The sequence below is a fragment of the Ixodes scapularis genome, unplaced genomic scaffold, assembly GCF_016920785.2.
Source record: "Ixodes scapularis isolate PalLabHiFi unplaced genomic scaffold, ASM1692078v2 PGA_scaffold1__304_contigs__length_218370807, whole genome shotgun sequence".
Classification (NCBI taxonomy): Eukaryota; Metazoa; Arthropoda; class Arachnida; order Ixodida; family Ixodidae; genus Ixodes; species Ixodes scapularis.
The window spans coordinates 45,498,983-45,515,041 of NW_024609846.1; the positions used below are offsets into that span (position 1 = coordinate 45,498,983).

General features: G+C 45.2%; 1 protein-coding gene across 1 annotated transcript in view; it reads right to left on the reverse strand.

Moving 5' to 3' along the window:
* Window positions 1-2,266: 2,266 nt before the first annotated feature.
* The window catches only part of LOC8033997 (PAX-interacting protein 1), a 37,386-nt gene continuing 23,593 nt past the window's right edge, over window positions 2,267-16,059 (reverse strand). Inside the window, exons 11-18 of the mRNA XM_042290707.1 lie at window positions 14,727-14,827; window positions 10,995-11,115; window positions 10,107-10,275; window positions 9,087-9,187; window positions 8,485-8,616; window positions 7,672-7,747; window positions 2,911-3,004; window positions 2,267-2,809 (exon numbers count right to left, since the gene is read on the reverse strand). Of these exons, the coding sequence (XP_042146641.1) occupies window positions 2,928-3,004; window positions 7,672-7,747; window positions 8,485-8,616; window positions 9,087-9,187; window positions 10,107-10,275; window positions 10,995-11,115; window positions 14,727-14,827 (777 nt within the window). The 3' untranslated portion in view covers window positions 2,267-2,809; window positions 2,911-2,927. The remainder of the gene's footprint in view (window positions 2,810-2,910; window positions 3,005-7,671; window positions 7,748-8,484; window positions 8,617-9,086; window positions 9,188-10,106; window positions 10,276-10,994; window positions 11,116-14,726; window positions 14,828-16,059) is intronic.

The following is a 16,059-nucleotide window of genomic DNA, read 5'->3' on the forward strand; positions in this document are numbered from 1 at the left end:
AGCCAATGTTCAGCATAGCCACGCACTGGGGATGGCAAAGCACAGGGCATGCGATGACTCCCAGAGGTTGCTAGGGTTCGGCTATTCCCGTCATCGCAGCGATTCAATACGAGCCGCTGCCCGAATGCTTGTCGAGGCACCGTCACGAACCAAATCGAGTGCTCGTGTCCAGTCTATGTGCAGCATTTGATTATCGTCGCTACGGGTGCCCCATGCAAAAAATGTAACTCCACGACACAGGTCGTTAAATTTTGCGAAGGAGAGACTAAAAGAGGAAGTCCTCTCTTCTCCTTGAAATTACAACGGGACAAAGAAGCCTTGTGGTTAGTAGTAATGCAGACGAGTATATTCCCATCTCGTTAGTGCCAGTAAGCTAGTGTAAAATGAGAAGCATTCCAACCCAATATCACTGCTTGGCCCAGACATAAACAAAGTGCAATACTATTATTTACGAGTATACTTTGCATTTCTTAAACGAGACGAAAGCTCGTATGTGCCTTGCGCTACTGGATGTGCTCGAAGCCAATGCAAGCACCCGGCCTTTGGTGCCCGAATAGTTCATCCCACGAATATACATTCACCTTAGGTACTACAAAGACTGGTACAGATAAACCCTTAATAAATTGCAACTTAAAAAAAAAAAAAAAAAAAAAAAAAATCAATTAGGAAATGTGCAAAAAGCTTTGCATGTTCCTTCCATGCAGAGAGTATGATCATTGTAGTCTCTATTAATATTTGGCCTCCAGGAATGACCTGTTAAAGGTCACTTTTGCAGAGGAAGGTCACATGCCATGTAAGATAGGTGCAACTTCGATTGTCACGAAGGACAGCTAAAATGCTCAAGCGCTAAAGCAAGGTTACGTGATCCAAAGTTTGCAGTGATCGAATCTCGGGATCAGGCTTTTCATTACTGTTCCTCATTTTTCCTATATTATATCTCATAAACTCAAAAGGGATCCATCTAATAATACAGACCTAATCAAATTAGATAAATGCATCTTTTGTTATCACTGTCCCCTTTGCATTTTAGGGACTTGTTCCATGAATAGTTAAATTTGGTATCAAAAGAAAGTGTATGACGAGCTTTTCTCGAAGGGACATTAGAGCGACTGCTAAACGTCAACTTAATTGTTCGGACAGCAGAGGTGTAATGAACAAAAGGAGGTAGCGTACAAAGCTTGCACCTTTCTCCCTTCCAACGAAGCAGAGGGGTACATCAGCCAAAGTGAGCCATTTTCTAGCACACCGTACTGCTGCATCCTACAATATTTGTGTTATATATATGTCATCGCATGGCTTAAGGTTAGGAGATTTTGCCTTGTGTACACCTGTGTGCAAAAGGACTGGTGATACGGGAGAGATTGGGGGTTCACCTAGGTTCCAATTCAGGTAATGTCTGCCCATTATATCATTACTTTTTTATTTTTAGAGCACAGCTCTTAGGCGCCTGTTTCAGGGGTTTCGCGGCATCGGCGTCGCCGTAACCGGCCTGCTAAATTTAGCAAGAAAATTTATGTGATGTGACCCTCAACACCAATTCAATTTCCTGCTAAATTTAGCAGGCAAATTCAGTTTCTGCGATAGATTGAGCGGACAAATTCAGTTTCTCCACCAGATTTAACGGGAAAAGTGACGTCACGTAACCTCAACACCAATCCAATACCCCACTACGTGACCTAACACCAATTCAATTTCCCGCTAAATTTAGTGGGGAATTGAATTGGTGTTGAGGTCACGTGACGTCAATTTTCCCACTGAATCTAGCCGGGAAACTGAATTTGTTCATAGGTGATGTAACACCAAGTCATGTCATGTCATTTCCTCTGCAAAGTTTAGCGGGGGAAACTCAACTGGAGGAGGACGGGCATACCCTCCCTTTTTCCTCCTCAAGAGCTGCGCTCTAATTTCGCATTACAGATTTCTAAACGTCTTTCATTCCCCCCCCCCCCCCCCCCCTTTTTTTTTGTCAATGCAACATGCTTCAAAACTCAAAAGAAAAAAGTTTTCTGACCTAAGGGGTGAAATGTGACTCATGTATGACACTAAATAGTTCTGCAAATGTTTTGCAGAACTAGATCTTGGTGCTTTGAGACTGACCCTCTCGCAGAAAATCCTGCACGGTGCTCTCTAGATGCGGGGATTACTAGCGTCGTAAAAATGTTGAGAATACGCACCACGTGGGTTGGGCTTTATCGCTCCGAGATCCCTCCAACCTTGCATCTAGTGACGACAGGTCTTGAAAGTGAAAATCACCGCAGGACACCGCTTTTGAAAAGAAAACTCAACACATTTATTGTACAAAGGGCTCACACTAAAATCATATTGCTTCCTCAATGGGAGCAGGAAACGGTCATACAAACATACAAATGCTTCAGTCACATTTAAAAAAACAAACAAAAAAGCACTAACAAGAAAGGCGCTAAACCTGCGACAATGTGGCACCATTGACTAGTACTCTGGTCACAGAAACAGATTTAACAAAATGGGCCGACTTTCTGCGGCAGTTCAAGGTTAAAATGAATGCTGAATCATGGTCGTACGTGACGTTGCAATAGGACGACCTTCGTCAAAATCAACTAAAATGCGTGCAGACGACAAAACAACTGACGATGGTTCTAAGCGAAAACGGTCTGCGACATGCAACCTAAATCAAATTTGCATAGGGCGATATGTCTCGAGATGGTCCGACAGAAGGGATGGTAGTACATGATCGCGAAGATGAAGTGGTTCCTTGGTTTTGCAGACTTGGCTTGTCAGTTCCGACTTGACAACGCTCGTTTGATCTTCTTGAATTAATCCTTCGACGCACCTGTAGAAAAGCAAAAGAGAAACAAAACGGTGATGACGGCTGTCCTCCCAAACTAAGTGAAACGCACAATGAGAGACACGGGGGTCATTCTTGATACTCACATCTGTTGCAGTGAGCGTCACGACAGGAGAAAGGCGTCCAGGTCGACGCACTGGCGCAACACACCCGTTAGAATAAATTCTGCCGAGTAGATGTCTGCAGAAGGGAGTGGGACGAGCAAGAAATGTAAGTATACACTGCAGGCACGTAGCCAGGATTTTGTTTCGAGAGGGGGGGACCGCCCATGACAAAATGCTGTATGAGGGGGAGGGGGGACAGGAGGCTCCAACAAAATGTAAGATTTCGGAAGGGGTGGGGGCCAGGGCCACATGGGCCCGCCCCTGGCTACGTGCCTGAGGCTGATACACAGTAGTTGCTTGAAGTACTCGGAAGCTATCTATTTACAGCCACCGACCGATTTTTCGGACACCAATAATTGAGACTTGTTCGATATTTCGGACCTAAAGGAAGAACCGCGACCTACCCGATAAAAATAGTGCATATTCCGGCCAATGCTTCGGACAGCTTGAAGTCCGAAAGTTAGATTTTTCGAATAAAATCGTCGAGAGCGATTAGGGAGAAACACCACTGCGAAGCCGCCATTTTAGATTCAATGTTGGCTGCACATGAATTGGTTTGGTTTGGCAGCGTTACATGAATACTGCTAGGTCCTACTGCTAGGTGACGCTATGCTACGGCTTTTTTTTTTATCTAGTTGAGCATTATTATCATCCTCATTATTACCATTTTGGTTTGTTCATTCAACATTCTAAGGTCGTGGACTTGCGCCTCTCGTCTCGGTGAATCATGTTTTTGTACTAGCTGCCATGGGCGTCATGACCCCATCTGTTCTTCCATCGCTGCGAAGTATTGCTAAGAAGCGCAAAAAGTACTTGACCATAACGCAAGAAGAGAAAGCATTGATTCTCGAGCTAATAGAAAGTGGGCGAACGGAAGCTGAGCTGTAAGCTACAGCAAGGCACTATTGACGGCTTTTTTTAAGCTTGCTTAGATGTAATAAGCAAGTTTTTTAATCTGCTGAATATTCGGACTGCTCTATTACTCAAACGTTTTCTCGGTCCCTCAGAAGTCCGAAAAATTGTTCGATGATGTATGTACTGGGTGATTCAAGGAGCAGCCAGGCTCTTTAAATCAACCGCAAAATTCGGTTTCTTAACCTATCACGCTACGACTTTGTGCAGCGCTGCCCACAGATGGTGGATTTTTTTTGTAAAATTTGCAAAGAGCGAACTTACCTGAGGAAAAAGAAAGAAAGAAAAAGGCTTAGCTCCCATGAAAACGCAGTGAAGCCACCGGTCTTCAAGCAATACGGCGCCGTTTCGCACGGGAGACAAGAGATGGCGCAAGCGGTTGCGACGCCAACTGCCGCCAACGAACGAGCATACACCGGCGAAAGCCGGCGTCTTTAGCAGACAATCTTTTTGACTCAAAAGCGGCGCGCGTTCCGCAGGCGGCGACAGTCGCAGGAACAAAAACAGGCGCGGTAACGACAATAAACTGCAAAGCAGACAACATAAGTACCACGAAAAAAAAAAAAAAAACAGCCAAAAGAATTTGACAAATTATCTTTTAATTGATTATGTGTCCATTCAATGTGCTTTATTATTAAGGATGATAAAATAATGCATTTGAAACTGATATCAGAAAAGCTTGCGCCGCTTTTGAGTCGAAAAGATTGTCTGCTAAAGATGCCGGCTCTCGGCGCTGTATGCTCGTTCGTTGGCGGCAGTTGGCGTTGCGACCACTTGCGCCATCTCTTGTCTCCCGTGCGGAACGGCGCCGTATTGTTTAAAGACCGGTGGCTTCGCTGCGTTTCCATAGGAGCTAAGCCTTTTTCTTTCTTGACTTTTTCCTCAAATAAGTTCGCTCTTTGCAAATTTTACAAAAAAAAAATGCACCATCTGTGGGCAACGCAACACAAAGTCGTAGAGCGATACAATAAGAAACCGAATTTCACGGTCGATTTAAAGAGCCTGGCCTCTACTTGAATAACTAGTATAAGAAAAACACATTTTTAACTTGGCACACCTGTCCTGCATGTTTGCATAATTTCTTGCTAGTACTAGCCTGCACTGCCTGCGTTAATAACCAGGTTGTGCACGTGTTTAAATACATGTAGCCTGCTTTTTGCTCGAGCTGCAATCTGTTATCATGCGATGTTGGCGAACAATATTCATTACATGTGCACCTTGCGACTGGTTGTGAATAAAGCGATGATGGCCAGAAAAAAAGATGGGAGTTTGGCTCTAAAGCATCTTTGGATGTGGGATTCGGCCAATTTTTTGACGTGTGCTTCTGTCTTAACAGCTCGCTCCTCTATGATCGTCAAATAAACACCTGTGGTTATCGGCGAACCATTGTTCGTTCCTTGAGTGCTCCTTACATACCTCAATATTATTTGCGGAGAAGTAGACAGTGATGTGATTGGCCTAAGCCGTTTTGGAGCAGCCAAAACAGTGTTTTGGACCAGCAAAAGTGGCTTTTGGAGCAGCCAAAACAGTGTTTCGCGCACCAAAAGTGGCTTTCGGAGCAGATATTCTTAGAAAAATAAAAATATTTGTTTTAGGTGCTGGACAAACGAAGTGCACTTTGCTCGCTGAAATAAACGAATTATGGTCAAGTTCGACTACCTAGGAGTCTTTCAAGGTGTAACTGAAATGTCAATGACATGACACATTTTGCAATGCTTCAGTTAAATGATACATATATATGTACCCACTATAGATAGATAAGAACCAAACTTCACATATTCAAATTTATTTGAAAATCAAACTTCACATATTAAAATTCATTTGAAAATGACCAGCTTAGTAGTGAATATCACAGCATTAGGTTTACTAGTGATATAATATAATAAATGGAAGCAGTCCCCGACTGATGAAACACATAGCTACTGCAGTGCAATGCAAAATTGCACACAAGAAAAAGGCACATTACAGCTAGCGGGTACTTTTTGCTTTTTAAAACTTTCCGCAAAGCTGCTGCAAGCTCCGCTTTGGCTTAGGCTAGTAATGAATGTCCACTTTCCATATCTCCAAAGGGACATTAAGACATCCCACAAGTGTACAGTGCTGTAGGCGTTGCCGAGCAATTCTGAAAGACCGCTTGCCACCGTTTTACTGATTCCCGACGTGCCAGATTTTCGTCAAAAGTAAACGTAAAACAGTGGATTGCAAGCGTCCCGGCTGGTGCCTCTGTCGTGCAATCATGTTCGCGTGCACGTCAGGGCAACCTCGGCAGCCTTGCAGCTGTACGTGCTTCGTCGCGCGAGCGGAGACAACGGCTGTTCGAACGAAAGCGAAACCATGCCACTCCGCTCCGTCGCCAACTGGTCGACAAAAATGTATGTAAAATGTAACTGCCCAGCATGCGACAAAAAACAGTTCAGCGGCGCGTGCTAAACAGCACGCAGGTACAAGCTAAACATACAGAAAAAAAGAACCTGAGCACATTGATGCAGGACATCGCGAGTCAGGGTCAAAACGTTCTTGGAGCGCTTTGTTCAACGACTGAACTCGAGACAAACAAGCGCGTCGTGCGGGTTCAGCGTGCAGACATTGCCTTCTCTGCTTTAGCTCACTTCTCTTCACCAACTTTCTTGCGCGACAGATTTTTCATGTAAAGGGGTCCCTCTCGAAAGAAAGCCAACCAAGAGAAACCTAGGTAATCAATACTTCCACAGAGCAGTCTTTGAGTTAAAAATTGATTTTTGTAGTAGCGTATGTTTTAAACAAGAACAGGAATGTTGATGAACATGCGGCGGTCCTTATGTTTCGGTTTAGGAAGCTCCATATCTGTAGCGACGTGCGGACTGGCAGGCAGGACCAAATATAGTTTTCCCACGGCCGTTGCTTTCAGAAGCGAGTGCTTCAGCTCAAAAAGAAACTCTCGCCGCGAAAAAACATAATTTCGTTTCACAGTGTGACAGCATGGCTGGTACCCAGCACATTAGTGTCGGAGCGTCCGCACACGCCCGCATCTGTCATTGAAAAAACAAAAAAAAAAAACAAAAAAAAACAACACGAGACGAGATTCACGAGACGACGAGAGCGCGAAAGAAGAGACGGCGGGAAAAACCATGCGAGACCGGATAAACGATTGGTGTAAGTAAGGCAAGGAGGCGAGCTGGTTCAATACTGACATTTAAGTTTTGTGCCTGTCCTTACGTCCTTTCTTTTTTCCGGCTCCAGGGTTACAATGTCACGATTGATGCAGGGTACTTTGTATCAGGTGGCTGCTTGCGCCACCTAGCTCACGCATACTCAATTACGGTACTCAGTTTAGTTTTGGTTTTGAAAGGCGACCAAAACTGGTCCTTTGGCACAGGCCCGGTGCAGATTACCCATATTTTGGCAAAATGTAGCAGGATGTAGCAGGGTTAGCCCCTTGGCGCAGTTTGGCGCAATTGGCGCAGCAATCACATCACTGATTAGACCTTTAGGATCAAAATAAGATTTAAGTGGCATGTGGTAAATTTCGCGTAAAACTCGCTTCTGCTGAAGAGGTTAAAGAAACTCACACAATGCAGAGGATTACTGCTGATAATGTGCTGGATTTTTGATTTTCTACTAATACCAGACGTTGAAGCTTTTCCACGAGGAATTTATTGCTTAAAATTCAAGGGAATTGGATACTTGTAGTTTAAAGCTGATTACACTGCACAAAACAGTTACTGATTTGTCACTATTTTTTTTTTTTGCCGTCAGGTAAATAACATTTTGAGTGGTTCTCATTGACAGCAATTCAGCATACTGCTTTAAGTCAGAATAAAACCATTCTTCAATCCACCCTGGCTCACTCACTAATGTTCTTCGCCATGTAGTCCCGGCACAGGTGAAGGTCGTTGTCGCAGGAAATCACCAGGAACTTGGTTCCTCCCTTCGTAAAACCCGGATGGGAAAAGAAATGCGAGTAAGTAAACTGAAACAAAGCTATTGCAAACTTTAGGGACCATGTAAAGATGAAAGGGATTCATTCCCATAATTTTGTTTGGACGTCTCTCAGGCCTCCAAAGGAGCATCGAAATGAACATTGCATGCACCAGGGTACAATCTGGCACCGCACAACAGTGTGGTGCCAGACTTCATCCAAAAGTAGAAATGAGCCTGGACTTTTTAGAACCCGGAACAATATGATACTTAATGCACATCTTCGATAGCAATTGCGACCCATTAAAAATTGAGCAGTTTCGTGTTAATCCAGAGTACAGTCATAGCGAAGTTGTTGGGCATCGGCATTGCGTTCACGCACTGTGGGGTTGCGTGCACAAAAGCGTTTGGTACAAAATAAGCATCTGACCATTTTGCTCTGAATGCTTTTGTTTCTTTTTTGATGATGATTTAATGATTTTCTGATGACGACACGTGAACACCATGACGTAATCAGCATGGTGTCACCCAGGTTACGCGACACGAAGTTGAAAGTGCTAAGAGCGGGCCCTGTAAATGCGATCCATATAGTTCACGTTTGGACAAATTCTGAAGTAAATTTCCAACCTTTTCAAGGCTCATTAAAGCTAAGCTCTGTAGCTGCTTCAGTAGTCACCCTCATTGGCCCCTTGAGGGTATTCTGAATTTCATTGAGACTATACTGTGCTACGCAGAAACCACACTGACCTGCGTGACGGTGGACACCTGTTTGAGAGTGGGCCTCTTCTTGAGGTACACCACTCCTCCGCAAGACTCCACAATCTCCTGGAGCAGCGGGGGAGAAGGGTACACTCCAGGAGTGATGAAGAAGATCATTCCCTGCAAAATGAGACAAAGGAGTCAATGCAATGCCCACGTTGGTGATGGTCGCACTAGTGTGACTCTCAAAGTAAGGAATGAACTAATATGAGTAACTGTATAATGAAATTGGGTCCATCGCAGCAGAACTAAACAAAGTGGGCCGAGACATGTGTTGTAGGGTTAAGGCCTGCCCCCAAAAGACTTGCATCTAGGTGTCTTGTATAAAATAAGACACCCGTATGTGCCCTAATATACCATTTATTTTGCTTTCCAGCTTTTTGCAGAGGGTTTGACAGAACCTTTTGGTTGACCGTGTCATGACCCTCTACATGTTGAATGGCGTGCAGGCGGTCATCATGGAAATGAGATCAAGAATTTCGGTTCGTGCTATCCAACTTTCCGGACTGTGATGCCTGCCTTATGGCCATGTGACAAGTTGGTCTGACACATACAAAGTGAAATTAAAAAATAAAAATGATGGCCCTCACCTTGAAAAGTGGAGTCCTGTCTGCCCTCTGAAGCACCTGCTCCAGACTGAAGCCAAACGTCTTTTCCGCATCAGGGTCATCAACCGCATACTGCTTCTCATCTGCAAACCAATCACAGAGCACCATCTTTTCACCCCGCACACTGACGTTTGCTGATCACGGGTGGGGAAAAAATTTCACGAAGAGCCACAAGCCTGACTCCCCATTTTTGAGTGAAACTACACCCCCTCTTTTTTACCTACTTTTCACTAATCACCTACTCTGAGGACAGTTCAATTAGTGAATTATGCCACGATCCCACTCTCACAGCTATCACACAAACTTACCGTAGTTGTCTCCAGGAAGCCTTGATGATGTGAGTGAGAGACATTGCTAAACTGTAAAATACGGAGCTGGCACTCATGCTGATGTGAACAATGAATGTCTTGCTCTTCGTCAACCTCAAGTTTCACAAATGCTAGTCGTTATACTCTGTTTCACATTAACTGTGAGCTCCAAGCTTCCAGCGTTTCCACCAAGCACGCAGGCTCGTACTTGCAAGCGTCGTTCAGGGCGACATGCTTGTACTTGTAGCTTCAACTTCACTCCCACATGAAGTGAAACAAACTATAGACCATTCTGCTAGGACGAAAGGAGAGAGGGAAACGAGCCTCCATGTTTAAGCAGTTCCGGCAGTAGAGCACACCAGAACTGCCCAAACGATGAGAACCAATGAAAACAGCGCATGCCCTTTCCCTCTTTTATCCCAACAATTTCGTTGACATGCCCAGATGTACGTAGGTGGCGCTGCAGTCGTACAAAATGGCCCTGCCCGAAGAGCCCTTAGTGGAATGGTCTATATGCAGGGGTTCTCAAACTGGATTCTGCGGAACACAGGAGTTCCGTGAGCTGGTCTCATGGGTTCCGCGAGCACCCAAATTGCACCTCACCCCCCCCACCCCCGCTGCGGGCTGGTTCTGTGGGACCAAAAAGTTTGAAAACCCTAGGAGCCCAAGAAAACGACCACAGGACGACGGTTACCTGCAAACGAGTTGCAGTCGGCACTGTCCGTGACCCAGCGTGGGGTGACCACGAACTTGGCCGACCCGAAGGCCGACAGCAGCTTGACTGTGCGTCGTATCTTCTCGGTGACCACGTGGGTGCACTCCTTTGGAGACTTGGCCAGCACTCCCCCGAGCTGAATTACACTCTGAACCAAAGGCGGAACAAAAAACGTGGTGAAGAAAGATACAACAATTTTTCTTCAAACCTCAAATCAATGATAAATAGTGAGAAAGTGAACGACCGATGCAATAGTTTACAAGAAATAACCCAAAATTTTTAAAAAGGGAGCAGGATGGGAAGAAACAAATATCATAACTTTGTAGTAGAATACCGAAAAGGGAACAAACAACTCGGTATACCTTATAGAAAATGAGAAGAGATTTCATAGAGGAAACACCAAACTTGTTTTTTAAGATGTGCATGAAAATTGAAATAGATAAAAAAACGTCTGGAAAAGTTCAAAAGTTCTTGTTACCTTGAATGAGGTACACATACAGCATAACTTCACTATTATTTAATTAAAAGTAGATGCCCCACCCCCAATGCGCTATTTGTATAAGATCATAAGGCACCTAGACAGCTGCACAGCTGCCTCTCACTGACAATGACAAAGTTTAACTGTTATAATATTCAGATTAGGCATTCAACCTCTTATTGAGTAGGCAGGGCACTCTGAAATATTTTTCCCAGGCACAAAAACCGGTCAGCTGTCTTCACGCGTGAGTGCCCCTGTGACTAGCAACTACGTAACAAGACGTTTGAACAATCAGTTAAGGCATTACGAAAGTGTGAGAGAGAGAGGAGAGAGAGAGAGATAGAAAGAGAGATCTAGGAATGCTGGTAAGTTTAAAAGAGCATACTTGCCTTTTTGAGACTTGCCACATCTTTGAGTCCGGTGAAGAGGACGCGCGGCACCTTGTCCTTGTCATCGCCGGGAGTTGTTGCCGGCGTGAGTGGGATGTTTTCCTCCAGTTCGGGCGTCATCCTACGCAGAAGCAGTGACAATGGGCATGAGCGGCATAGGTTGAGCTGGTCTGTGTAACATCGTAATTGGGGCACACATGGTACATCTTCAAGAAACTGACTCTTCCACTACCCAAACTGGACACCAAACCTTGCTAGACAGCCGATTCGAGTGAATGCATTGTCCAATTATGAAAGAAACCATGAAGGAATTTCTAATCTTCGGGCGAAAAATGCTCAGAATAGATCCTTAATGTGGAGTGAGCAGACAAGGCACATTTGACTTTTGTTTTACACATTAACCTTTGTATGAAACATTAAAAAAAAAAAAAAATTTAAACGAGTACATTTAAGATTGCTTACGTGCAGGAAGGCGAAAACATTATAGTCACGCGGAAAAATGTTTTTGAGAAGTGTTTCTACACATATTAAAGTTTAGGATGATGTTGAGGACAGTGTCCAAGACGATCTCTCGGACGACGTCCGAGACGACTTCTAGGACGACCTCAAGACGTCCTTAAGGACGACGTTTAAAACAATGTCAAGAACGAAGCCTAGAGGATGATGTCTAAGACGACGTCAAGAATGACGCCTAGAGGACAACATTTAGGATGACCTCTAGGAAGACGTCAAGAACAACGTCAAGGATGACTTCTAGGATGACCTATAGGACGACGTCAAGAACGACGTCTAGGACGACTTCTAGGACAACGACGAGAGCAATGCCTAGAAAACGACGCTGAGGACGATGCCTAGAGGAGGACACTTAAAGGGCCCATGAAACAAATTTTGGGGAGGGATAAATCAATTTAAATTGGGATTTTACTAATAGAACATCGTTCAGTGGGTCAAAAGAAAAAGAGGTAGAAAGTCAAAAGCCTGACTTTCGGTACGAGAATTTGAAAACACAGAGGACTATTTCGTACCTCGTTTCCTTCGTAAGCTCTCTGCTTTTAAACTGTGATACATCTGCAGTCCTCAAAGCGCGTCACCGGGTCCAAACGCACATCACACGACACCGGACCTCACTTATTCCCTAAGCTGACATTGTGGTGGAAGCTACGCGCCTGCCGGACCAATCACCCGCCTCCCTTTCATCACCTGACCTCATTCTCTGTGCGTGGGTGCGCACGAGAGGGGTGATCATGTAGCAAAAGTATGGCGGGCCCAGCGAGCACGTAGCTTTCACAGCACTGTCAGCTTTGGGGTGAACGGGGTGAGGGAAGCAACTTCTGTCTGAATTTTGAGCGACGGGCTAATCTTCTAGGGGGAGAATGGATGTGTCCGGATTGAGAATCCGAGCAAGAGGGGACTCCCCCTCTTGCTCTGACCCTTGTTTGTGTCACAAACAAGAGTCCGAGGATGCTTGTTTGTGTCAGAAACAGACATACAGCGGTGTGTATGCCTCTGTTTCTGTTTCTCCCTGTCTGTGTTTCGTCCCTATCGTCTAGCTGACCGTTTACTTTTGACTCCCAACTTTCTGTCTTCTTGAACTGTTTGGTAGAAAGCGCGATTTATGGGTTGAGGAGGAAAGCTAAACAGGAAAAAGTTGGAAAAGCGTTTCATGACCCCTTTAAGGAGTCAGCGCTATTGTCTGTGTTGTCCTTCCACTGGTCCATCGTCTTTCTTTTTTTTGCACTGTTTTAAAACCTTTCTAACATGACCAGCCAACTAGCCCAACTTAAGGAGGCTGTGGCAAATTTGTGTTGTTGGCCACGCTTGCCTCCAAGAGCCGCCGTAGATGTAGACGCTGCTGCCGATGTCGAGGCCGTAAATAAACGCCTCAAAGTCCATCGCACGAAACACAACGAGCACAAATGAAGTCCGAAGCGCATCTTTTGTGCAAGGCGCTCCGGCAGTGACATCACGCTGATGATGTATGATGACGTTTGATGACATCACGCTGATGACGCTTGATGACATATTTTTATGGCCCTCTTTCGGGCACAACGCTGCCGCTTGTTTTTCATGTAATGGGACAAGTTAGGTCATCCTAGAGGTCTAGGATGACTTCTAGGACGAACTGGAGGACGATGCCAAGGACAGTGCTGTCCTTGAGCATACGAATGAGCGGCGTCTGTGCCTCAATCACATTTTTATGGCCATTTACTCCGATTTTTCGCTCAATGGGACCAGTCAGGTTTCCGCCTTAGTAAATGTTCTCTTCCCTTTGCTTGGGAGAGAAAAATTGTGTATCTGTGAGGAAGCGCTGGAACAACATACAGTGTTCTCATCTTTTACTGTGTTGCAAGTATCAGCTCCACCAAAACGATGAGCATTATCGTGGTTTCAATATTCGGCTCCAGCTGCATGAAGAAGCGTTCACGATGAGCAATAGACTGAAACATCTCACCCTCTTTAATGTGTTTCAAAAAAAGCTTTTAGTTAAAACTCGCTACATTGCAATACGCTCATATCATGCAACAAGACATATCGTAAAATACTAGGGGAGCGTCCACCCCACTTTCAGTGGGAACAGGGTTACCGTATAATCATGTGTAAGGGCCACAGCCGTGTAAGGGCCGCACCCCCATATTTAGGACAAAGTGTTGGAAAAAAAATTGCAGGAATTATTCGCGTATGCGCCGCACCCCTTTGTTTTTGAGGCGTGTCGACTGTAATGCCATGTTTCTATGAATATATATCGCTAGGTGGTGCTAGCCACTACCTGAGCACGTAGCGGCACGTGTCCGCATCCTTGATATTTGCTCTCCACTCATCCGTATCACCGTATGGCATAATGGCTGTCGACCTCAATCGTGGTTGGCCACACAGTCTGGATGCATTTATGTTGCGGCAAGGCATTGAGAAAAGATAAAGGATATGTCAGGTTCCATGGCAAGCGCGAGCAATGGGGATTCAGTGGGTTCGGCTAGCGCGTGCACTCAGGTTTCCGAACCCCACTGTACGCTCTGGGAAGGTTTCCTTTTGTTCTTTGATTCGTTTCAAAGCGCCATGATTTGACTGCCTTTCGCGCAATCTGATAGCTATGGGCGAGTATCACTTCAACAGTCATACGGGATTCAAGCCGAAAGTTGCCGTGCATGCTATCAAATACGGAAAAAAAAAGCGTATTGCGCAGTATGTAAACTAATTAAATCCGACTGACAATTGAGTCCGGATTCCGGAATGAAGGCTTTTCCGACCAGTGCAGCCGAGTGCGCTCATATATGTTCATTTAGGAATGTGGATACAGATATTTTCTTTTAATCCGTGTATGGGCTACACCTAGAAAATTTGCCCTCAAATCAGGAAGACATAGTGCGGCCCTCACACGGGTTTATATGGTAATCTAGATGTGGGCGCTTGTCCGGTCAGATCAGGCATTTAATGTATAATTTGAAAAATTTGCAAGTTTGGGAAACATTAGTAGTAGGTGCTTGAACGAAGTGGGTGCTTCCGCGGTATTTTACGGTACCTAAAGAAAAAAGATAAAAGCAACAACTGGAATTTAGACTTGTTTGTGGGGTCCTTAACCATCATGTTTGACTATGCCAGATATTCCTCACAGACTGCATCGAAGATTATGAGCCTGCCAATAGAATCAGATGCCACACCTTCACCACATCAGTAGCTAAAGATGTCTTTTCTCCTCAACCGCAGTGACTGCAGCTTACTGCAAGATGCACACACCTTTGCTGTTTAGTGGGGGTCGTTGCATCCGACTTGTTACTGTTGGAATTCTCCAGTTTTCGTTTCTGGGCTTCCTTGAAGGCATCCGAAGCTGTGAACCGCTGTTGGAGTAAAAGATAAAGGAAAAGCATAAGGAAGCTAGTTACCATATTTACTCGCATACACTCACATAATGAACGCACCCCCCACAACGGGTACCAATATTTGGTCTTTTTTTTTCCCACACGTAATGAATGCGCACCTCCGATTTTTGGCTCCGCGAGTCTCGAATTGCGTCCAAATTAGCTAGCCACCAAGCCAATTTTCTTTTGGCACCAAGCGGTCAGGCCAAGTCACGCCAAGCCAAGCCGCTCTCGTAATGGATGCAAGTGTGTAGTTGCGGAGGTGATCAACCATGAAACCGAGCGGCGCGCACACTTGACGAAGCTTGGGTTGAGGAATTGCCCAGCCCCATACATTCTTCGCCTATCAGATGCATTGATGTCAGCAAACACGCAGTCGTATGATGATTTTCGGACAGTGAAATTGTGAAAGTGGTTAGGCCTAAGAATGGTCGCATTGCTCTCCGTGCTAGGCAAGCTTCATAGGGCGCTTTTCTTTCGGCAAAAGGCACGTCGAAAGTGCCCTAAAAAGGTTCGCAATTTATAAAGCATGGTTACTGTGGCGCACCCCCGGCCAGTCGTGGTTGCGCCTCCATCAGTGGAGATGTGCCACGGTACCTTGCCGTGTCATATTGGCACCTGATATGACATTTGCACGGAGTGCGTAAATGCAAAAATTTTACCTTGTGTAATAAGCACTCCCCCCCCAAATATGTGTAAATTTTTCGGAAACGAAAGTATGTTCTTATGCAAGTAAATACGGTATGCGCTCCGTCGAGTCTTTTTGGAGGTAAGCCTGTTTCTTGCTACAGTTGAAAAAGAAGTGAAAAGAAAGAACTACCGTAAAATTCCGTAAGAATGCCCACCAAAATGTAGAGATAAATGGCGAAAAACATGGGGTAGGTTATTTTTGGGGATGCCGCAGCAAAACTTTAGCAAAAATAATGATAAGCACCGGGGCACTTGCTACAAACCACGTGACGGGGGAAATGATACTGCAGATCGCGGACACGGCAAATTCGCGTTTCACGATGCGATAAAGACGCGAAAATTCACTACAAACTCCTGTGTCACGGGAAGGAATACCGCAAGTGGCCGACGCAGCAGATCCGCATTTCACGATGCGAAGGACTCGCGAAAACCCGCCAAGAACTCGCATCTCACGGGAACAAATACCGCAGATCGCGATTTTACGGTATGCCGATTTGCTTCGAGGCTCCTAAGGTGCAGCG